At 38.1% G+C, this 22,060-nt stretch overlaps 6 protein-coding genes and 1 long non-coding RNA gene across 7 annotated transcripts in view; 2 read left to right on the forward strand and 5 right to left on the reverse strand.

Moving 5' to 3' along the window:
• The window catches only part of LOC107461516 (NDR1/HIN1-like protein 6), a gene marked incomplete in the record, with an annotated part of 1,045 nt that extends 226 nt beyond the window's left edge, over positions 1-819 (forward strand). The window contains 1 exon segment of the mRNA XM_016080037.3: positions 1-819. Within this exon segment, the coding sequence (XP_015935523.1) occupies positions 1-624 (624 nt within the window).
• Positions 820-3,809: 2,990 nt separating this feature from the next.
• Positions 3,810-4,552, reverse strand: LOC107461319 (uncharacterized). Its single transcript, XM_016079809.1, has 2 exons — positions 4,273-4,552; positions 3,810-4,228 (listed from the first exon to the last, which is right to left on the reverse strand). Exons 1-2 carry the CDS (start codon positions 4,550-4,552, stop codon positions 3,810-3,812), a joined length of 699 nt encoding a protein of 232 aa, XP_015935295.1.
• Positions 4,553-6,493: 1,941 nt separating this feature from the next.
• Positions 6,494-8,212, forward strand: LOC107461391 (serine/threonine-protein kinase BLUS1). Its single transcript, XM_016079867.3, has one exon. It carries the CDS (start codon positions 6,515-6,517, stop codon positions 8,000-8,002), a length of 1,488 nt encoding a protein of 495 aa, XP_015935353.1. The 5' UTR covers positions 6,494-6,514; the 3' UTR covers positions 8,003-8,212.
• Positions 8,213-8,260: 48 nt separating this feature from the next.
• LOC107461308 (LOB domain-containing protein 22-like) lies at positions 8,261-9,632 on the reverse strand. The gene is made up of 2 exons (XM_016079796.3): positions 8,507-9,632; positions 8,261-8,418 (listed from the first exon to the last, which is right to left on the reverse strand). Exons 1-2 carry the CDS (start codon positions 9,177-9,179, stop codon positions 8,372-8,374), a joined length of 720 nt encoding a protein of 239 aa, XP_015935282.1. The 5' UTR covers positions 9,180-9,632; the 3' UTR covers positions 8,261-8,371.
• A 69-nt stretch (positions 9,633-9,701) lies between these two features.
• On the reverse strand, positions 9,702-14,164 carry LOC107461437 (beta-galactosidase 17). Its single transcript, XM_016079926.3, is given in 19 exon segments — positions 9,702-9,959; positions 10,097-10,162; positions 10,252-10,397; positions 10,606-10,759; positions 10,843-10,893; positions 11,037-11,186; positions 11,329-11,400; positions 11,482-11,669; positions 11,778-11,819; positions 11,822-11,879; positions 11,963-12,080; positions 12,152-12,242; positions 12,386-12,456; positions 12,700-12,794; positions 12,905-12,985; positions 13,233-13,321; positions 13,401-13,596; positions 13,704-13,805; positions 13,882-14,164. Coding segments are annotated over 19 exon segments (2,070 nt in total). The 5' UTR covers positions 14,077-14,164; the 3' UTR covers positions 9,702-9,854.
• An 819-nt stretch (positions 14,165-14,983) lies between these two features.
• Positions 14,984-15,759, reverse strand: LOC107461320 (uncharacterized). The gene is made up of 3 exons (XM_052253282.1): positions 15,589-15,759; positions 15,060-15,449; positions 14,984-14,995 (listed from the first exon to the last, which is right to left on the reverse strand). The coding sequence occupies exons 1-3, from the start codon at positions 15,757-15,759 to the stop codon at positions 14,984-14,986; spliced, it is 573 nt and encodes a 190-aa protein (XP_052109242.1).
• Positions 15,760-18,099: 2,340 nt separating this feature from the next.
• Positions 18,100-19,511, reverse strand: LOC110274557 (uncharacterized). Its single transcript, XR_008002037.1, has 3 exons — positions 19,483-19,511; positions 19,048-19,382; positions 18,100-18,660 (listed from the first exon to the last, which is right to left on the reverse strand). It is a non-coding gene; the product is annotated as an uncharacterized LOC110274557 (long non-coding RNA).
• Between the last annotated feature and the right edge of the window lie 2,549 nt (positions 19,512-22,060).

Genomic DNA, 22,060 nt, shown 5'->3' on the forward strand with positions numbered 1-22,060 from the left:
AGCCGCCGTAGCTGCTGCTGCCGCTTCTGCTTCTGGCTGATCCTCATCGTTCTCATCCTCCTCCTTCTGATCGGTATCGCCGGCGTCGTCGTTTATGTACTCTACCGTCCCCACCGCCCTGACTTCACCGTCACGTCCCTCACACTTTCGTACCTCAACCTCACCGCTTCTTCCACACTCAGCTCGAAATTCGCGATCAGCGTAACCGCTACAAACCCTAACAAACACATCTCATTCTCCTACGATCCTACCTCCGTCTCGATCCTCTCCGGTGACATCGACGTCGGCGACGGCACTGTCCCCGCCTTCGACCACGGCAAGAAGAACACGACGGTGCTGAAGACAACGATTTCGAGTTCCGGCCAGGCGCTGCAGAGCGACGATGCGGCGAAGTTGAAGAGCAGCATGAAGAGTAAGAGCGGGTTGCCGTTGCAGGTGAAGCTGGAGACGAAGGTGAAGGCTGCGATGGGGAATTTGAAGACACCGAAGGTCAGAATCAGGGTTTCTTGTGAAGGTATCAAGGCCACACTTCCCTCCGGGAAGAAACCGGCGACGGCGTCCACCTCGAACGCCAAGTGCAACGTCGATGTCAGATTCAAGATCTGGAAATGGACCGTTGGATGAACAATATTATCGCCATCTTTAGAACAAAAAAATTCCAGAGAGGTTTGTTTTTTTTTTTAATATATATTTTAGCTTATGTTAATGGTGGACTTTATTTTATTCTATTTGATATATTATTTTTGCTGAATTTGTTTATATTCATAATAACTGGTTGTAAATGGAAGAAAGATTTGATGATGAGGTTTTTTATTTTTATTTTTTTTAGTGGGTGACAGGTGTTTTATCTTCTTGTATACTACTCTGTTTTTTTCTTCTTCTCTTTGAAAAAGGCTTTGTATTTTTCTAATCTTACGATTTTGTTTGAACTTGTTCTTTCAGTTACGTCATGGTTTCAACTTGTTATAAGTGTAAATCTTCGTCACTGCTAGAAAGACGTAATTAGCAAATGTTTATTGGCAAATTAATTAAAAACTATAAAAATTTTAATCCACACATTAGTACACCGACAAGGAAATTTAATTTGATCATAATATTTCTTAGAGTATTGCTACTGCTGTACTATATATCGTGCCTAGCTACTACTATTATTGTATGGTATAGTAGGTTTAACGTAAATAGCCATTTCATTTAGGTGGATAAGTAAATTTGGGAAATTCAGGTTAACTTGAACATACTTACAATAAAATAATAGAATGAGTAAATATAAAAGAAAAATACTATATATATTATTTTGGTGACGTGTACGGTGGTAGTTGAGTGTAGCAGTGGAAGGAATGATAGGTGTATCAAAAATCGCTATCGCTTTGGAAGAAGCCATAAACTTGTGCATAGTTTTGTTTTCTTGTCTCCTCAAGTAGCCTTCCATTGCTACCTTCCTCTTCTCACTCTCCCTTCTTTGCCACCTTATTATTTTCTTTGCACAATTTCGTATTAAAAGGGTTTTTTTTTTAATGATAGTATAAAGAGTGTATATGCACATTAAAAAGTTAAAGTTAGTTTAAAGATTCTCCTCTTCTTCTTTTTCTCTATTTTTGGGTGGGACCAGATTCTCGTTTTGACTCAGGTCCTTTTTCTTTCGAGCTATAAGACTCCACGGAAAATCCAACACCTTTAACATCATAATAACGTTAGGTCTTTATCACTTATATAGTTTATAATAAGTATTTTTATTTTATTTTATTTTATACGTTCCTCCATTTACTTTCCTTTTGAACATTTTAAAGGCTTAAAAGTAGTGATCCAAAATACAAAATAAAAAAACTCCGTAAATAAATATCATAGAGAGAGAAATACACATAGTACTTGTTTCAAGTAGTATAGAAATTGGTTTCGATCGAACTGTATAGCCTGATCTACCAGACTATTTTCTCTTCACAAAAGATATTATTTATTCCTAATGTGTTTTTAAAAGACGCTTAATCTTATTACTGGAACAAACAACATATATAAAATAAAGCATATGTAAATGCAACATAAAATATGCAGGATGACATAATTTTTTGGACAATTCACTTAAATAAAATAAATGGATCAAATATTTATTCAAATGCAACAATTAAAAATTGATTACTTATTTATCTTATTTTTTATTGTGTAAACCATGAAATTCCTTTTATAGTTTACAAAGAGAAATTTGTGTGCATAAAACATGATACCCTTTTTACGGTTTATGAAGAACTAAACATATATATAATCCGCGAGACCGAATGATGGATTATATTGTTGGGTGTAAGAGTTGTTGGAGGTGAGAGTATTTGGGAGAAAATTTGGGAGCTTCAAGACTCTAGCGTGGTGGGGTCATGAAAAATCAAGATTGCATGTATCGATTGAACGACGTTGTTCACGTGACTGAAAACATCAACTAAGAGGTTAATTTTTTATATGTTAAAATTTCATTAGTAAGGAGTTAATTAGTTTTTGTTAATTTATGTGTTAGAATGTTGTCTGTGCTTTGTGTAATTCGTAAATAATTTATAGTGTAGTTATTTGTACGTTAAATTTTGATTAGTATCGAATTAATTTTTTCGATAATGAACCATATTTTTTTTAAAATATGATTAGTGTCGAAATAATTTTTTCTTCCACATGTTGCAGCCGACTAAACGTATTTGTAGTGTTAAGAGACAACAGAATATGCCTCTACATGAACAGATCAGGCCGTATTTGAAAACTGCGAGTTTGTATCACTTGGCTAAACTGATCAGTCATTAGTTATGGGTTGATGAGCCTCTGCTTAGCGCATTCATTGAGAGGTGGCGTCCTAAGACGCACACCTTCCACATGTCATTTGGAGAATGCACTATCACTCTACAAGATGTGGGGTATCAGCTGGGTTTGCCCATTGATGAGGAGGCCATTAGTGGATGCCTCACTAACTTTGAGTAGTTCATGGACAACGGAAGACCAGCGTGGGAGTGGTTTCAGAAATTATTCGGCGAGCTACCACCACCGAATAAAGTCAAGTAGATGACGGTTCACTTCACATGGTTCCATGAGAGGTTTCGGATGCTCCCATCAAATGCGAGTGAGGAGACAGTACGTATATACGCGCGTGCTTACATTATGATGTTGTTGTCGACTCAGCTGTTTGAGGACAAGAACGCGAACCGGGTTCACCTTCGATGGTTGCTATTTTTAGCGTCGATGGATGAGTTGGAAAAATCCAGTTGGGGCTCAGCTGCACTGGCCTGGTTGTATATATGTATGTGTCCGGTGACAAACCGAAATATCGTTAACTTGGCCGGACCACTTCAGCTACTACAGTCCTGGATTTTCTGGAGGTTTCCCATGCTGAGAACATTTGAGGCCCAATTCAGGCGCGAGTGGGTACAACATGCAATGGCGTGACAATATGGGTAATGCAGATTCTGAAAATAGCCACAATTGCATGTATGATCCCTAAGTGAAACTCGATAGTTATCAAGCGAGAAGTTAGTGGTAGGGGTCGTCTCAGCCACGGTATACTCGGACTGATATCTGTCGTACAAAGTGACGGTGAAGCATCTCGAGTCTCTCAAGTTGCGCTCTATTGCTTTCACCAATGCCTGACAAAATTCATGCCAAGTCCTCAATTGCGCCTCTGCCGTTTGTTCACGGATAACAAATAGCTTTGCAAGCCTTCCTTAAGTGGACTTCACCGACGCTGTCATCAGGAGATTCCTTGTACCCCTTAACACATAATTGACACATTCACCAATATTGGTTGTCATGTGGCCAAACCGTCTCCTGCTATCCTGATGTTGGGTCTACTTGTCATATTTCATTCGGTTGGCACAATCACACATAGTCGGGTTCTCAGTCCACATAATGTCAAACCAGTAATCAAACTCTGTCTCGGTCTTCGCATATGCAGCATTCTCCAATAGCCTTCTCGCGTCTTGACCTTTGAAGCTCAGGTTAAAATTTGCCGCCACATGATGAATACAGAATGCTCGATAAGCACGTGGAGGTAGCCAACCACTATCAGGGGCCTCAAGGGCAACCTCAATGCCGTTATGTCTGTCGGAGATAACAAGAATACATTTCTGTGGCGTCACATGCTGTCGTAGATTGGACAAGAAAAGAGACCACGACTCCGCATTTTCTTCCTCCACAAGTGCGAACACTATCGGCAAGATGTTCGAGTTTTGTCTTGCGCTATAGCCAGTAGCAAAGTACCTCCATACTTGCCATATAAGTGGGTACCATTAATGATCATGAGGGACTTACAATGCTGAAAGGCCTCGTTGCAAGATAGAAATGTCCAGAAAAAACGATGAAAGTAGAATGTAGATTCATCGACTTGATTCCCAACTCTAACCGGAGAAGTCTTCAACACTGCAACCGTGTCTACCATGGTGGATTGAACCCAAAACATCAAACGTGGCAACTCGGCATACGAGTCTTCCCAATCTCCATATATATGTGCTATTGCCTTCTGCTTTGCCATCCAGACCTTCCTGTAACTAGGTCTAAATCCATAATTTGCTTTTGTTGCTTCCTGCAACATCTTTATCGTAACCGCAGCATCCGTTCTAACTAACGGATAGATCCTCGCACAGATAACGTGGTAATCAAGCTGTTGGTGATCGCTCGAAATCGAAGTAGTCAAGCAAGTGTGCGAACCGTTATACCTTCTGACCTCCCAAGTGCCCTTTTGTACACGATGCAAGATGGAAATCAACCAAGTGCATCATTTGTCGAACTCCTTGCATTTTTCATGATACTTCAGATGATCTGACTCTAAGACCTTGTACTCAACACCTCGACGGATGCTATAATCCTTCACACTCAAAATAGCTTCCTCTTTATTCTGGAATGATTGCCTAATCTAAAATTTTGTGGAAGAACCCCCCAACAACAGCATCTCCGTCCGGCTGTTGCCCCATAGCCTCTAAGTTTAGAATTGAAAAGTGCGAAAGGTACTGCTGTGTGCCGGAGATTGATGGGTTATGCTGTGTACATGGATTGGCACCTGCATCATCATCACTGTTTCCAATTATATCAACAGGCTCCTAGTCTGAATCATCCTCCCGCATTGGATTCTCAACTCGATCAGGTTCGCCCAACCCTACAACATCAGTAATAATGCCAAGACCACTAACCACCTCAACTGTCTGCTGCTGGACCAAACGATTCTCGAATGGTACAAAACCAACTGCATTCGTACCATCTAAATCAGTCGCAAAGGAAGGAGATACAACGGACAGACGAGCTGGTGCAACCACAACCATCAAACTAAAAGCATCGCCCATGGCAGTCGACTGAGGATTCAGAGCTGATGTCCCATAACTGCCGACGTTGACCTCCAACTTCGTATACAGCTCGTGTATTCTGACCTCTGGAAAATTCCTACAACAATGAAATAGAACCCGAAGATCTTCATTGGACGCTATCACAAACGTATCATACTTCCCAACGGTTGGTACAACTGCGATAGGGATCTTATGAAATAACTTCTTCACCCACTTGCTCCCAAATACCTCAAGCTTCTGCAATATACTGTTCTTTAGATCTGACAACGTATTCGATGAACTGATAAATACACTCAAAGATTCTCTGTCAGTGAACTTCACACCATATCTCTTGTTTCTATGAATTTTTCCAGAGTAATACACTAGCACTAGAAAACTATGTACTCTCTTTCTCACTTGCCATTGTAAAAATAATACTACTCTTCTGTATAATTGATTTCATCGAGTATATATAGAATTTTTACTCCTCATTAACCATAAAAAAAATAAAACGGATTATGTATGCATGCTTACTATTCATAAACCGTAGAAGAAGTACCACGGTTTATGTTCTACATTTTTCATAAACTGTAAAAAAGTACCACAGTTTACATATTTTTGTAAAAAGCGAAAGAAATTCTACTATTTACATAAAATAAAAATAAGATAATAAGACAAGTATATAAGTAATCAATTTTTAATTATTATATTTAAATAAATATTTAATTCATTTATTTTATTTAGGTGAATTGCCTAACTTTTCATTCAAATTAAATTATCCAATCCACCCTATCAAGTAAAAAATAACTGGGATCTTCATGCTGCTTTCCAATATTTATGCCGCAAGTGGAAGACTAGATTGGAAGATTCTGCAAGAAATTTTATACACTTGAGGCAAGACTAAGTTTATAGTTTGCCTTAGTGAGTAATATATTGTTGCAAACTTGGAGGCTGGTCTGCCCAGATGGATCAGAAACAAATGGTTCTACGTGCCTCCGCTACAATTATTATCTTTTTCAATTAAAGACGAAGATGATTATTTATAAAAACTGTGAATAAATAGAAAAAACTTATTAAAACTTTGTGATTGATTCACATGCATAGTTTGACATCACCGCTACTTTATTTTTGCTTTTCCTCCAAAACCTCACAAGAAAACCGCCATAACGTAACCCACCCTCCACTTTCGTGGCACTTATTAATACCTTGTTGATTATCCATGGCCATGCACACCAACTATGCATCTTCTTCCAATTCACTCAGCTACTCAAATCATGGCGACAAAGGACTCATCATCGGAATTAGAATCACCAAGAAGACTTCAATACCCACTCGACTCCACCTCATACAAGCTCCTCGACGAGATCGGTTCCGGCGTCAGCGCCGTCGTCTACAAGGCTATCTGCATCCCCATCAACTCCTCCCTCGTCGCCATCAAATCCATCGACCTCGACGGCTCCCGTCCCGACTTCGATGACGTCCGCCGCGAAGTCAAAACTCTCTCCCTCCTCTCCCACCCCAACATCCTCAACGCACACTGCTGCTTCACCGTCGACCACCGTCTCTGGGTGGTCATGCCCTTCATGGCCGGCGGATCCTTCCAATCCATCATCTCTCATTCCTTCCCGGACGGATTCTCAGAGCCATGCATCGCATTCATCCTCAGAGAAACTCTCAACGCTTTGTCTTACCTCCATAGCCAGGGACATCTCCACAGAGACATCAAAGCCGGTAACATTCTCGTCGATTCCAACGGATCCGTCAAGCTCGCCGATTTCGGCGTCTCCGCTTCCATCTACGAGTCAATCATGAGCTCCTCTTCTTCCTCTTCTTCTTCTTCAAGTGTTCCTGGTTGTTGTTCGTGTTCTTCTCTCATGCTCAAAGATGTTGCCGGAACACCGTATTGGATGGCGCCGGAAGTGATCCACTCCCACGTCGGTTACAGTTTCAAGGCTGATATATGGTCGTTTGGGATCACGGCGTTGGAGTTGGCCCATGGAAGGCCTCCACTCTCTCACCTTCCTCCTTCTAAGTCCATGATTCTCAAGATCACCAAGCGCTTTCGCTTTTCCGATCTGGACAAGTTTGGCGGCGGTTCCACCTCCCATGGTAAGAAATTCTCCAAGAACTTCAAGGACATGGTGGCTTCTTGCCTGGATCAGGATCCGGCTAAGAGGCCTACGGCGGAGAAGCTTCTGAAGCATCCGTTCTTTAGAAACTGTAAGGGCTCTGAGTTTTTGGTGAAGAACGTGCTGCATGGGTTGCCTAGTGTTGAGAAGAGGTACAAGGAAATCAGCAAGGCTTCTTCTATGAATAATAATAATAATAATGATGATGATGATGAAGTGAAGCATGGGAAGTTGATGAAGCAAAGAAGGATAAGTGGGTGGAATTTCAATGAAGATGGATTGGAACTTGAACCTGTGTTCCCAAATGATGAAGATGATGAGGCCAAGGCAACAAGAGAAGCTAAAGGTGAAGAAGGTGAGAATGAGAATAATAATGAAAGGTTAAAGGGTATTGAAGGAGTAGCCATGAATGTGAACAACCGTGATGCCATGTTAGCCACACTCAATGTTCTCAAAGGGAGCTTGGAACAAGAGCTAGCACAAGTCAAGGCCTTGATCAACATCTTACGTGCAGATCGTAATCATCATCACGATCTTGATCATGATCAGCAGCAGTTGGAGTCACAACTAGACACCTTCAAGCTTCACCTTTCTTGAAATTTTATTGATTCAACCTAAAGTTTCTTATATATATTTCATATTTCATTTGTGTTGCCATTCTTGTGTGTTGGAGAGAAGCTCAAGAGCTAACAAAATTTATTGATCCAATTTAATCCAACAATATACGTTTATTTTATAGGTAATGATGATAGTCGCTATATTGCTGCAAAAATTTATCAAAATACATAATAAACAAAAAGCTGGTGTAATGTTTGAACTTTGAACTTAATAATCAAAGGCAATACCTAGCTAGTGATGATTACAAAATTGATCTTATGCCATCTTCTCTACAATCTATGTTAAGTTGTAAAACTTTGCTAGCCTAATATTTTGTGAGAGAATAAAAAAAAGTTGCTACAGCTTTTTTTAATCTTTCTGTTCCTGATCTTGAAAATTGTAAATTTGCTTCATCCCTGCATATTTGAGAATAATATGGTATCATATTAACATCAATGAAAGAACAGAGTATAATATATAATCAACAGTATGATGCTTACAAACCTGAATAATGCATGCCCTCCACTGGTGTTTGATGATTTGATTTGGTTTCTTTAAAACCAAGGTCAAGCATAGGCTTCTGATCATAAATATAGCCATTATTATCATCAACTCCAACATTGCCATTTTCATTCTCATTGGTTAATGTCAAAGGTGATAACAACGCAGGTGATTGCAAGTTTTGCATCATCCATGCATTAAGATCCACTTCATGCGTAATGGAGCTATTGCTATCCATGTTAGTAGCTTCATAATATTGATCCGGTTGAAATGGAATCCCTTCAACATTATTAACTTGGTTGCAACTCGAAGATTGCTGCTGCGCTTGAGCTTTGAAGAGGGCGAGACGATGAAGAACAAGTTGAAGCTCAGCTTGACGGTACTCAATCTCAGATTGAAGCTGTTGAATCATTGTACAACAACCGTTAACAGGATCATAGGCTCGCATCTCAGATTCGTAGATGATGGTTTCCATGGCAATGTTTCTCTCGGTAGGACCCAGTGGTTTGATGAGATCAGTCATTCTTCCAACTCCAAACAATTTATGAGCGTTAAGGAATTGTTTTTGGCGATCGTGAGGAAAATATGGTGCGAGAATGCAGTTAGGACCACACTTCCTACGTTGGTGCTTACAAGCAGCGCAAGCCTGTGAGGTTGTGCTGATCTTTTTGCTCATTTCTCAAGAAAAAATAGGGGAGATTCCGGAGGAGATGCAATTAAAATTTTTTGCTGGGTTTCCCTTTATTTTCTGTTCCTTATTTGCAGGAATCAACAAAGTGTTACAGCAAAGATTTTGATAAGAATCTATTGTTATCACCGATGTTTTCGGCCACGTAACTAAATTCTGTTCTGTACAACGTTATTTTCGGATCGTGGAATGAACAAGCTTCTTTTTTTAGAAAACCTCTTTTCAAAGTTTGTTGTTGGAAAAAAAAAATAAAAAGAAATAGAAGAAATGCTAGCTTCATTTTCTTATTTTAAATTATTTTCTAATTGCTTAAGAAAAAGATACACTAGTGTAACAAAATTTAGATTATCAGAATGATTTAATTTTTGAAAGTCAAGTCAAAAACTCAAGATAGAATGATCTAGAATAATGACTTTGGCCAATGACGATTTATTTCTCTCATTTTCTATTTCTAACTTCTATTTCTCTTTTCTGTTATCTTTCGAATTTGAATCTAACGGGAATGTGATATAATAAACTTAAAAGAGAATTATTAAGAGATATGGTCATAACAAAAGCATATTTATACCATAGAGCATAAAATCATTACTATGCCAAAAGATAGTTTTTATGAACTAAGCAAAAGCAGCTCATTTTTGTCATGTAATCTTCTATTATTAAAACTTAAAGCTGATGGAGATTCATATTACCAAAACTGCACGTGAAGTCTGGCTCATCAACACTGTGTACAACAAGTTCAGGGTCTGGAGATTCCAACTCCAGGATGACCTGCATCATCGTTGTCGTCGTCGTCGTCATAATCATAATTATAGTTATTGATTTAAATGATGTTTGACAGTAATGAAGCCCATATAATTGGATATAATGTGTGCTAGAGATAAACAATAGTCGGTGCCAAGTCGTACCAGATAATTATTTCCTTGCTTAAGAACTGGAGCAGGAACATAGAGGTTGCACTGTGGTCCTCTCAACTATCAAGAACAATAATCAGTTATCAGTCACATAGTTATAATGACGTATATATAATAATTCACTGAAGAGGGAAAGGAGACTATTTTACCGGCCAATATCTTCCTATATCAAAGTCATTAACAAATGCAATGCCTTTGCCCCAGTTGTTGAATGATATGTATGTATCCTTGACCTCACTTGATTTGTCAATTGAGAAATGACCTGAATAGAATGCAGGCTCTCTTGAAGTATTCTCTGCAAACAAAATGGAGCAACTTCATTACGGATTTTAGATTATCATTTCATAACCCCATCATCAAGTCGAGATAAAATAAAATAAAATAAAGAAGCTGTTTCACTGGGTGATACAAGTTACATGAATCAAGTGACATCATTGCAGGTAGAAGTGACAGGAAAAAAAAGGCATGAAATTTGTTGTTTGCTGCATACTTTTAGTACATACCATACTTACTCGTCAATCTTTTTCCACGTGCAGAATATGCAACCTGCATGATGCCATTGTGGGTTGGCACTTCATTGAGATTGTGCAAAGGAATAGGGAACATTTTCCACCTGTGTAATATTTCCCCGTCCAGATAAACAGAGGAAAGAATGCCCTGTAAGAGTTCTTACAAATATCAGCAAAACTACGATTGAATTCTCAGAGCAGCAACATCATCATCATTATAATGGCCTTTACCTTTCCATCAAAGATGTAAGGTCCATAATTTACACGACCCATGTTTTCCACCTACAACAATGGGGAAGAAAGCTTTATGCAGAAAAGCTCATGGATCATAGATATCCTTTGGAAGTTTATCAGTAAGCAACTATGTAATACTTCAAATGTATATTTTTATTTTATTTTTTCTATATATAAAAGCAGGTATATACCAGAATCAATAAGTTGATGTTAGAATGGCATTTAAGATTAGGAAGGTTGAGTTTGTTATTTGACCATCTTTCTATGGCACCAACATAAGATGGCCTTGCACCAGTTACGTCAGAAGGGCATGATATAAATACTTGAGCTCTGTCATGCAACTGCACATCATAATTGATAATATTAGAGGAGTTAAGTTCTTCCAGTGCAAAATACGGTAGAGTTTCTAGCAAGTAAAAAAAAGATGATAATATGTGGAAAAAAGTTGCCAGGAAACAATAATGAGAAGAACTCAAATAGCACCTTTGGTATAAGCAAAGTTTTTATGCCTCCATTCGCTTTGTACTGGGTGACATATAACAAGAATCCAAACAACTGTACACAAAGAACATTAAGCTTGGATGATATATCATTTAGGAATAATAATGCATAATTATGAAAAACCATCACTTTTACCTGGCCCACAGACTCCATTGACATTGGTTGTTCAGATTCAAAGACATTGGTGGAACTGGTAAAATTAAATTCATCAAATAAGAAAGTTTTCCGCTGCAAGTGAATTGGTCCATATGCTGTCTTTTGAATATTAGATGGAACAGATGGAAGGGGCACTGAGCTATATCGTGCTATAACCTTCCGAATAGCTGAAACATTTACAAAACAAGAACCAACTTCAATTCTTTCTTGGGCATCATAGTTTAAATTGCATAAATGCAATACTGTGCTTCAAAACAAGAGAACACAACACAAACCATTATATTTTGAGTTGTCAACATCTCCATCTTCTCTAATGCCTCAGCAGAACCAGTATTTGCTCCACTATAAAACCCAAAGTTTGTACCTCCATGTGCCATCTGAAAATCAGAAAACGTGATCAAAATGGATCACTTGAAATGCTATTCTCAAATATAGTACAAAGCTGGAAGTTCAGACATACATATAAGACTGCCGAACCATTTTTTTGCAGAATTTTCTCAAGGGAAGCTGCTGTAAAATCAGCATCAGTCTTGGCAATTTTCTCCCCCCAATGTGTAAGCCACCCAGTGTAAAATTCACTGATATGACAAGAGCTTTTTGTATTTACCATATCATGAACAAAAGCAATATTCAATAACAATACACATACGCTGACAATGGCGGTGATTTTCCAGGGGCATTGTACTTCTTTTGTAACTCGAATATAGGCCAAGGATCATCACCAGTACTGAAGTCAACAGCTACAGGAGGATAATATGGACAACCAATGTGAGTAGAATATATTCAAGTGAATGATATGTGTTTATGGTAGGGGAGGGAGAAACAGAGGAGGATGGAAAGAAAAATATGTGCAAAAACAGCATGTATAGTATTGGGTTCTCACCTGAATAGACTGCATCCCCACGAATAGTTCCTTTCTCAAGATTTTCCCTAGCCCCCCCATCTGTAGTGTATCTGTACAAGGTGAATATAAGAAAGATAATAAACAAACAAGATATTCCTCAGGTAAACACAGATGTTGTAATTCAATATCATCGTTCAGCTTTAATTGCCTGAAAGATAGAGCATGTACATTTAGAAAAATTCAACAGTTTTAATAAATAACATTGTAACACCATCTTCGAAAACACCCTCCACACAAGGATACGTTAATTTTAGAATAAAGAAAATATGGTTCAAAAACATAAAACTTCATACAAAATGATATCGGGTCCGAGATGACTTCTAGCCAGCACGACAAGGTGTTGGAGATATGCTTTGTCATTTCCATATGAACCATACTCATTTTCAATCTGTGTCAAACAGTGCCACAGAAATCAATCTAATTTTTCTTTCATAAGGTAAGTAGTTTAAGTCCAAAATAGAAGATTTCCATAAATCTCCAGTTAAGGTAACTTCATACCTGAACCATTATTATTGGACCTCCATTTTGATATAGGAGAGGAACCAATTTTGGAAGCAGGTTACCCCACCATCTTTCAACCTTGAACAGGAAACTATAGTAAGTTGAAACTTCAATAACAGCTACACTTAAGCACAGAGACAGATACAGAAAAAGACCACAACCCACAAGTACCTAGATGTTTTAATGAAACCAAAAATGATAGAGAAACAATGTAGGGTTGATTGTTCATAGAGATTATCAGCTCAGTGTTGTATTCCCCAAAAGTAAAAGTGGAATAATCAAGGGTCTATAAGTCTATTAAACATAATCCATGTTGAAAGCATACCAGATGAAGAAAAGTAGGATCGGATGACCTTAGCTTGGGGGATGGGCTCATGGAAGAGAACCAAGCAGGGAAACCACCCCAATCCCACTCTGAAACAAAATCAACAGAAACTGTATGTCATCATCTAAAAAGAATTATATAAAAGAGAAAGGAGGTTTTTACAGCAACCTGCACATATGTATGGACCAGGTCTAAGCATGACAAGTAGACCTAGTTTGTTACAGAGTTTGAGGAAAGATTCAATGTCAGCAAAACCCTCAAAAACATGGCGTCCAGGGCTTGGTTCATGTAAATTCCAGGGAACATAAGTTTGAATTGTGTTCAATCCCAATGCCTTGGCTTTTAAGAGTCTATCTTCCCAGTACTGCAAACTAGAACACAAAACACATCACCGTTTGATTTGAAATGAGTCCAGAGTGCTACAGTTCCCCTAAGCTAACCTAATTACCAAATTTTCAGATTCATATGTACCTGTGGATGCACTCGAAAATAGTGCAAGTCACCGCCAATGATCTGAAAGGGTTGAGAATCTTTCCAGAACATATCGCGGGAAATCTCAAAGTTTCTGTTAACCTGCATGAAAACAAGGTTGAATAGGTGGTAGTTGGTGTGAAGTGGAAATTGAAATTGTAAGAGTGAAGGAAGTTACTTTGTTGTGGTGAGAGGAGGAGGAGAGAGAAGGAAGAGGAGCCAAGACAGGAAGGAAAGCATAGAGAGCTGTGAAGGAGATGAAGATGAGTAAAAGCGTAGCTTTAGAGCTTCGTTTCTTCGCCATTGCCAACAGTTTCGAAGCTGAGGAAGCTGATGCAGCGTTCACGTTTCTCTTCTTCACTCCGATTATCATTATTCTTAAAAACTATTATTTACAATGTTAAACTTTTTTTATTAGTTAGCTAAATTTCTATTTGACTTTGACTTTGACTTTGATTTTGAGCTTTGCGTTCATTTGTCATTACCAACCCTTCTTTTACTCTCTAACTAGTGCAGAGCCCGTAGGGGGAATGCTAAACCAATTTATAAGTCAATACTAGTTTTAAGACCGTGCTAAGCACGGAGACATAGAAGCAACGACTTTGAACCATGAATCTAAATATGCTGGTGTGGTCATACTGAACAATATCACATTCGCAAGCAATAAAGACAGCTTTAAGGAAACGAAATGCAAACAACACCTTGAAAAGATGATAAAAAAGCCAAACAACAAACATAACAGTCACGTGAAATGGCATGAAGGAAATTGACAAAAATATCTCTGTATACAACATTAATAGTGTGATTTGAGACTATGCCATCAGAGTCAACAACTAACATCTTCAGACCAGAGGAACTATTGACTTGAGAGAGTGCAACATAAAACTGTCTATGTGTAAAAATAGGTCTTAAAAGATACACGCCAACAGTTGAGAGTGTTTGTCCCTGAGACTTGTTTATGGTGATTACAAAGCAAAGCGCAATTGGAAACTATCTCCGGGTAAACCTGATTGGTAATTTTTCATTATTAAGGACCATATTTAGCTTCGGAATAAATACAACTTCATCAACATTACGACCTGCTAATATGACGCGCTCAATAACATGATCACCAAGTCGCCTAACTTGCATTTGCATATCGTTGCATAATCCATTAGATTGGTCAATATTGCGAAGAAGCATGACAGGAATACCAATTTTAAAAACTAACATGTGTTGAGGAATTCCAAAACAATTCAACGCATTCAACGATTTTGTGCTCATTGTGTATAATTCGGATTCTAAGTGACCATCTTCATTAAGCAGTATGTAAGTGCTCAAATAAACCTTTTCATTGCCAGGGAGCAAAGATATCACATGATTGTTAACTTCGATCACAACATCAAGTGTTGGTGCCAATATACTCCTGTCCTTAAAATAATCCACGCTAGAAGTACGTAGTAAAATGTCAGGATAAACAAACAACACCAAATCGTGAAGACCTAGGGACTCAATATCCAATAGCAAGTTTTCTGGTATTTTAATCACCGATTCGCCATCAGTACTGTCTCCCAATAACCCATCACCTATCTGAAGCAGCCAGTCGGCAAATTTCTCTAACTGTACATTGTGAATATCTTGCAGACCACGACTCAGCCTCATGTTTTCGGTCAATTGCAACACCTGGCAAGATTGCCACAGGTACGAAGCATTAATACACGCATGAACAATCTTCTCCCGAGAACCACGAGGAATCACAGGCAATATCTGACGAAAATCACCTCATAGAACAACAACTTTTCTACCAAACGGAGCATCGGGATTAGAGCCATGATTAAAACGAAAGACATCCTTAAGGCACTTGTCGAGCGCTTCATAGCAAAATTTGTTTAACACTTAGTGGAACTTTAAATCGTGAATGAGCAGTTCGCCCATTAGGTAACAATAATTCTGCAATGCCACTGGATACAACGTTAAAAACAATTTGACCTTCTGACTTTATTGAAGCGGATAGTGCATTCCACAGTAAAGTCTTCCCAATTCCACCATATCGATAAACAAAGAAAAAACCACCCATACCACGACTAACTACATTGAATATTGTGTCGTACGCGACACGCTGTTATCGATTCAAGCAGGAAACTAAATCGACAAAAATACTTACCAACTTGGTCTTATTAAAATTGAGCTCATCGAAGAATTTAGTTTTAATGATTAAGTTTAAGTCAAATTCGACCAAAAAAGTCTAATTTCCAATTCTATTCTCATGAGTTATGATATAAGCAAAATTATTCTCACTAAAAAAGATTAATGGCAATAATAAAAAGAAAAAATAATTATTTCAAACACACTCTACATATTCTATTTCAATTCTATTGTTTTGATTCCTAATCAAAGAATTCTCTCTAAAATTAATTCAATTCTCTCAAACATTCTATTTAAGTCTAACTTATTAAAAACTTCCTAACACACTCAAACCAATTTCATTCTTTAAACATTGTTGTTCAACATACTCTTCCTTCTAGTCACTTGGTAACTCGGAACCAAAGGACAAAATTCACGGGATATAAAATTATACACAAACTGAACAAAAAAATATCCTTAATGCCGTATCTCCCAAGTGATGTCTCCATTTTAATTACACCAATGATGAATGCACTAATTGCTTCTCTAAACTGAAGTCATCATAAAAAAAAATTAAGCATTAGCGTGTATCTCTGAAAATACAAAAAAACAAATGTAAGAAGGAGAAGAAAGAAACAAAAAGAAAGAACAAACTTGCAATATTTACCTAAGGCTCATTGGAAGCATCATGTGGACTTTAATCCGGCAGTTGTTTGGCCTCCGAGTTCTTTGGATAAAGAAGCACATATTCTTATGAAGCCATTAGATTTACCAAGTAAAGATCATCCTCTGTAGCTAGCAACTAAACCATGAAACCAACCAAACAATATTTTCTGTGGAATTTGTAATTTGCTTTGGCCACTTAAACAATACTTTCAAAGGCCATAACTCCAAACCATAACAAAGTGAACAGTGTAGAAAGCATTTTCATCAAACATGTCTTGCAAGATGAGGTTCATTACCACTTAAGGCTCAACCTGACAAAGTTGGGTCATTAATCACTCTAGTCATTTGAAACCAATCAAAAACAACAATAAATAAACTGATATTTAAGAAGTTCAAAAAAGATAAAAAAAAAACCTTGAACGCGGCCATGAGATATGAAAATTGCATCAGTCACAATGGCAATTAGCAATGTTCAATGTAGATGGGATGGAAAGGGACCTTAGGTAAATAATATAATTCAACTATTTTAAACTCTATATCACCTCACTTACCTTATTATCAGTCTAGACATATAATATATGTAAATAACATACAATCAGATTACAATTCTCTTTTATGCATAAAACAAACATTATAAAAGAATAGGTGCGCCAAAGACAAAACTGCATCAAAAGTTCCCAATCAAATTTTTCTTGTTTTGACTTTGTGACAACTTAGTTCTTGCTTTAAACAGAATGAATTGTAAAATAGAAGTTTTGGTTATTAATTAGACTTGGCGTATGATTGGAGGGGGAAAAATGCCTTGACATATCTCTCATATCTTCAGTCAACACACATTAGAATTTTATATGTGAACTACCATAGGTAAGAAATCAGATGAAATCAATAACTTTGATGCACACAATCAAAAGCAGAAAGAATTATTAGGGGTAGATGTGGCATAATAAGCACGAATTAAAGAAGGAATAATGAATTTTCTAATTATATATATGAAATCCAAAATGAAATGAAATAAATACCTGTGTATCATAGCCAAAAAGCATGCCACCAATTCAAGCAGTTTCACTATCAAAGAGACAGAATAATTAAAGTACTTACCTAATAAAGTAATGATGAACAAATGCAAATTCAATAGATCATGCCTCTTAAATAGAAAATATATATATCAACTGAAATCTAAAAGAATAGCAAAGGCTTTGAAATTACTTTAAGATTAGACTCTTCTAAATCAAAATATTGCATAATTTCTTCCCCATAGGAACAAAAAATGCAGCAAGAATTTTTGAATTGACAAATGAACCAATAGAAGATGCACCTAATAGGCAGAAAAGGTTAAAAACAATCAATGCTATCATCTTAACTTCAACTAATGAAAAATAAACAATGAAACAAAATAGTAGCCACATTGTGCCGTTTCAAGTTCTGAGTTCAATTGTTGCAACAACATCATCAGTTACAAAGTATTCTTCTATATTGACTGTTGCTTTTTCTTTGTAATCCACCAAATCAGGTGGTGGTGTTTACTTTTTCTTTTCATTTGAATGCTCATATTCCTATAGAAATCATATGCACGTGAATGCTCAATTTCTTTACATTCTTTACCTCAGTGCTGTATTAGTTTGGGTCATTGGGATCAAAAGTAAATCTCTTTCAAGCAGTCCACCCCAAGTACTTCTCCCTTGAGCACAACCTGCACAATGATAGTATTAGCCTAAAAGAGTTATTCTTTTATTATTAAAATGATCCACTTGATAAACTATATGAACAATTTAACTATTTAAGACATATAAGACATAATTAACATTTAAACTGTTTTGAAATATAATTTACCAAGATATAATCATTCTATGGTATGTATATAGATTTAGAATACATGTTTAATGCATTTGTCAACTATGATGAATATGTATGATATGGAGTTTAACCCACTAAACAATGGTCCTTTCAAAGTTCTCCCAAAAAAAAAATAGAAAACAGACCAAATGATACAAAGGGTTCAGTTCCTAAACCAACTGTTGTCTTGAACTGATCCCTATACATGAGAAAGCTATAATTAGATTCACAAAAAAGTTTACTTGGAACGTGAAGGAATTATGATATTAACATCAATTACAAATAACACCTCATTTGGAGCTCCTAAATAATCAGCATAGTTTCCAACCTCTGATGCATATCCTAAATCTCCAACCTAATAAATAAAGATTATATTAGTCACCAAAATTACTACTAAGAGTCAACCTGTTAAGAAAAACTATTTTACAGCCAGTATTGAAGCAAATCCATAGAATTTGCAAATTATAGTATTAGCATATATAACACTTGCAACACAGTAATGCACCCTTAAAATAGAAGATAAAAATTAAAGTAATATTATGTGCTATAGTATAATAGACTAATAAATCTTAATCTTTTTAGGACATAGTAAGTGATTCATAATTCTTAATAGCTATGGTCATATACTTTGATAAGCTACATTTCCATACTAATAAATCAATATAGCAATGATTTCAAAAGGGAACAGGAAAATATCACATTTTGTAAACTTGGAAAGAGGAAGGGAATTCAAATGTCAAACCTGGCTGTTTTCATCTTGACAATGATCCCTTTGTAAAGCCTTCACTATCTCATTAAGTGTCTCAGCAGGCTTACTGTGTAATAGCAGCCCTGTCTCTATTTCATCAGCAAGATCTTTCTTCAAAGCACTAATTGCAACATCCAGCCAATTGATTCTTTCGGTCAAAGCACTACAACATATTTCAGGCCATTTCTCATGCTCAACGCAGGCCAATTCATTTTGAAGGGACGATAGATCCTTTTCAAGTACCTTGATTTCAGTATCTGCCTTGGTGATCAAAATCCTTAAAACCTGAACACAGTACTCCTCATTCAAGGCATCTTCCTCTATCACATCTACAAATTCAATAAAGATATAAAGTAAATCAATACAGTAACAGTGATGCAAACAAAGAAGACTGGATAAATGCAGGATAAAGTAAGATTGAAAGAATACCAGGGTCACAGCCAAAGAAGAAGCCATATCCATGAATTGAATCTATATCCTGAAACGAAAGCACAAAATGGTGACAAAAAACATCAAAGGTGAGAACAGCAAAAACTCTACAGCAAGTTACAATAAGAAGATCACTTCCAACAACAACAACAACAACATCAATAAACTTCAATTTCGATTGAGAAGAGGAATTACTGCGCACCACCTTGGATATCGGCAGCTAATTAAATGTGGCATCAAGAACGATTGTCACATCAAACTATCATGTCAACCCGTAACCCTATTAACCCAACGCTTCAGTCCAGGAACATAAGTTCTTTCATCTCTGCTCTGTGCTTTGTTCGTTGCTATGAACAGCAAAACATGAAGTTTAATAAGAACATAAATACTCAGTTTAATAAGAATACATGTACATATTAGCAAGATGTGCCAAAAATGAAAGAGGAGGATTGGACATTGGTGATGAGCTCCTTATGGGGCTCTTTTATCTCCTGAGTGCCAGTGTTAAGGACGAACCTTGCGGGTTTTTCGGCGAGCTTCTGCTCCTTCCACTACTGACCAGTGGAGGCAAAGAAAGGATTCATCTGCTTCTTCATGCTCCCGAACCTGATTGGAAACTGAACAGCACCCCATCTGCCGCCACCAGCTACGCTGCCGTCATCAGCTGCAGAAACCTTTCCTTCTAAAATCAAATTTGGGGAATTGCTGCACGCCTGCACCAACATCTTCTTTCAATCTGCTGGCTAAAACACCCCTCTCTTTATTACCTGGATAAAAGGGTACCTCAAAATTTAGGGAGAAAATTACGGCTCATTAATTTGAATATGGAAAGTATTTTGGTGTATTGAGTAAATATGGAGCAGCAGTGTGTATTACAAATGGATGGACGTGTCAGAAGAAGGGGTAACACGCAGGGGGCGTGGTGCCTTCAACACGTGGGGGGCGTGGAGACTAGGTGGCATGCTGCCATTGAGCCACCCAAGCAGCACGCAGGGGGCGTGCTAACGTGGCGCAGTTTGATAGGCCAGGAGGTGCAGCACGTGGGGGCGTGGTGAGTCAGCACGTGGGAGGCGTGCTGACGTGGAGAAGAATGATTGGTCCAAGTATGCAACACGTGGGGGGCGTGATGACTCAGCACGTGGGGGCGTTCTGACACGTGTCAAAGCGTGATTGGTTGAGGCAGGCAGCAATGCTCTATATAAGGTGGAGCTCGAGAGTGTTTTTCATATTGAGTGAGATTTGAGTGTGTTGTGAGGATTCTTTGAGGCTGTTGTTGGTGTAATGGAGGGCACCGCAAATTTGGTGGTGTATCGCAACGGTGAGATAGTACGTAATACTCATGAGAGAGTGAGGTTTGTGTCCCAGAATCCGTTTTCGTTTGTGGTTCCATGCACGATGACGTTAATGGAGCTGCAGAATGGCCTCTGTCAAAGCATGGATAATGGTACGTTAATGAGAGTGAGCAGAATTCTGTACCGGAATCCGGTTGTGGTTTTTGGTGGTCTAACACAGTTTGATGCCATGCCGATCACTGATGATGCGAGTATGCAGAGGATGTTTCAAATTCACCGGGAGACTCAGATGCGACACCCACAGATTGAGGTGTATGTTGATTTTGAAACTGTAGAGGCAGTGGCGGTTCAGAATGATATAGATATACATGATGATAGAGCTGCAGTGTACCAAGGAATGAATAGTGACAGCGAAGAAGACTTCGAAGCCACTTATGAGGCCGGCGACGAAGATGAGGATGGTAATGTGGGAGTTGAGGCAGCAGCAGAGAATGTAGTGGTGGGTCCGTCGAGCAGTCAACCGATGGACATTCCACCTTTTATGCGTGAGTTGGATCTCGAGGCCATGAATGCCCCCGAGTTTCCGGAATATACAAACATAGGTACGTGGTGACGAAATAATATTTTTTTGTCAGTTTATACGTTCGTTTGAGTAATTAACAGTGTTGTCTTTACCGTACCGGACCGGACCGGACCGAACATAACTATTTACCTCCTGCATGTAGTCTATATCATGCCTGAATGTCTCTACGGTCTTCGATGACCATGCTGTGGTCCGTTCCGAATGACTCCATCTGAAACATAGTTAATTCAAAACATTTAAATAACTCATCATATGTCAAACATCCACCATGAATATAACACATAACAAAATCTACCAACTTACATAAATGAGATGATCCAAATAGTTGATAATATGCTCTTCTGGCGTCAAATAATTACGTACCATTTTTTTTTAAACCCTTAAACTAAAATTTTTTTTTTCTTTCACCGTATAGCTCACTAATATACTCACTATTCCTCTTCAATACTGATCACTATCACTCACACTCTTCTACACGATACACTTCTTTCTCACCTTCTCTCTTGTTTTCTACTTTTTGTGTGAAGCCATGGGAGAAGAACAATGACTATATATATGCCCATGGAGGAGGACACTTGTGCTGGTTCCCGGAGGAGGGGGGCTGTCCCCTGCATGCAGGCAGGCTGCACCACGCCCCCTGCGTGCTGCGTCAGCAGCATTAGAACTCCGCGGGCGTCACGGGCTTCCAGGCAGCACGCCCCCC

This window comes from Arachis duranensis, chromosome 8 (assembly GCF_000817695.3).
Source record: "Arachis duranensis cultivar V14167 chromosome 8, aradu.V14167.gnm2.J7QH, whole genome shotgun sequence".
Lineage (NCBI taxonomy): Eukaryota > Viridiplantae > Streptophyta > Magnoliopsida > Fabales > Fabaceae > Arachis > Arachis duranensis.

Coding starts and splice junctions, on each gene's coding strand:
- LOC107461319 (XM_016079809.1), bottom strand. CDS start 4,552: ATGTTGCAGGAAGCAACAAAAGCAAATTATGGATTTAGACCTAGTTAC. Junction 4,229..4,272: donor CAACGAGGCCTTTCAGCATT/GTAAGTCCCTCA, acceptor TTATATGGCAAG/TATGGAGGTACTTTGCTACT.
- LOC107461391 (XM_016079867.3), top strand. CDS start 6,515: ATGCATCTTCTTCCAATTCACTCAGCTACTCAAATCATGGCGACAAAG.
- LOC107461308 (XM_016079796.3), bottom strand. CDS start 9,179: ATGAGCAAAAAGATCAGCACAACCTCACAGGCTTGCGCTGCTTGTAAG. Junction 8,419..8,506: donor GGAGGGCATGCATTATTCAG/GTTTGTAAGCAT, acceptor TCAAATATGCAG/GGATGAAGCAAATTTACAAT.
- LOC107461320 (XM_052253282.1), bottom strand. CDS start 15,759: ATGGGTGGTTTTTTCTTTGTTTATCGATATGGTGGAATTGGGAAGACT. Junction 15,450..15,588: donor CTGCTCATTCACGATTTAAA/GTTCCACTAAGT, acceptor GATTTTCGTCAG/ATATTGCCTGTGATTCCTCG.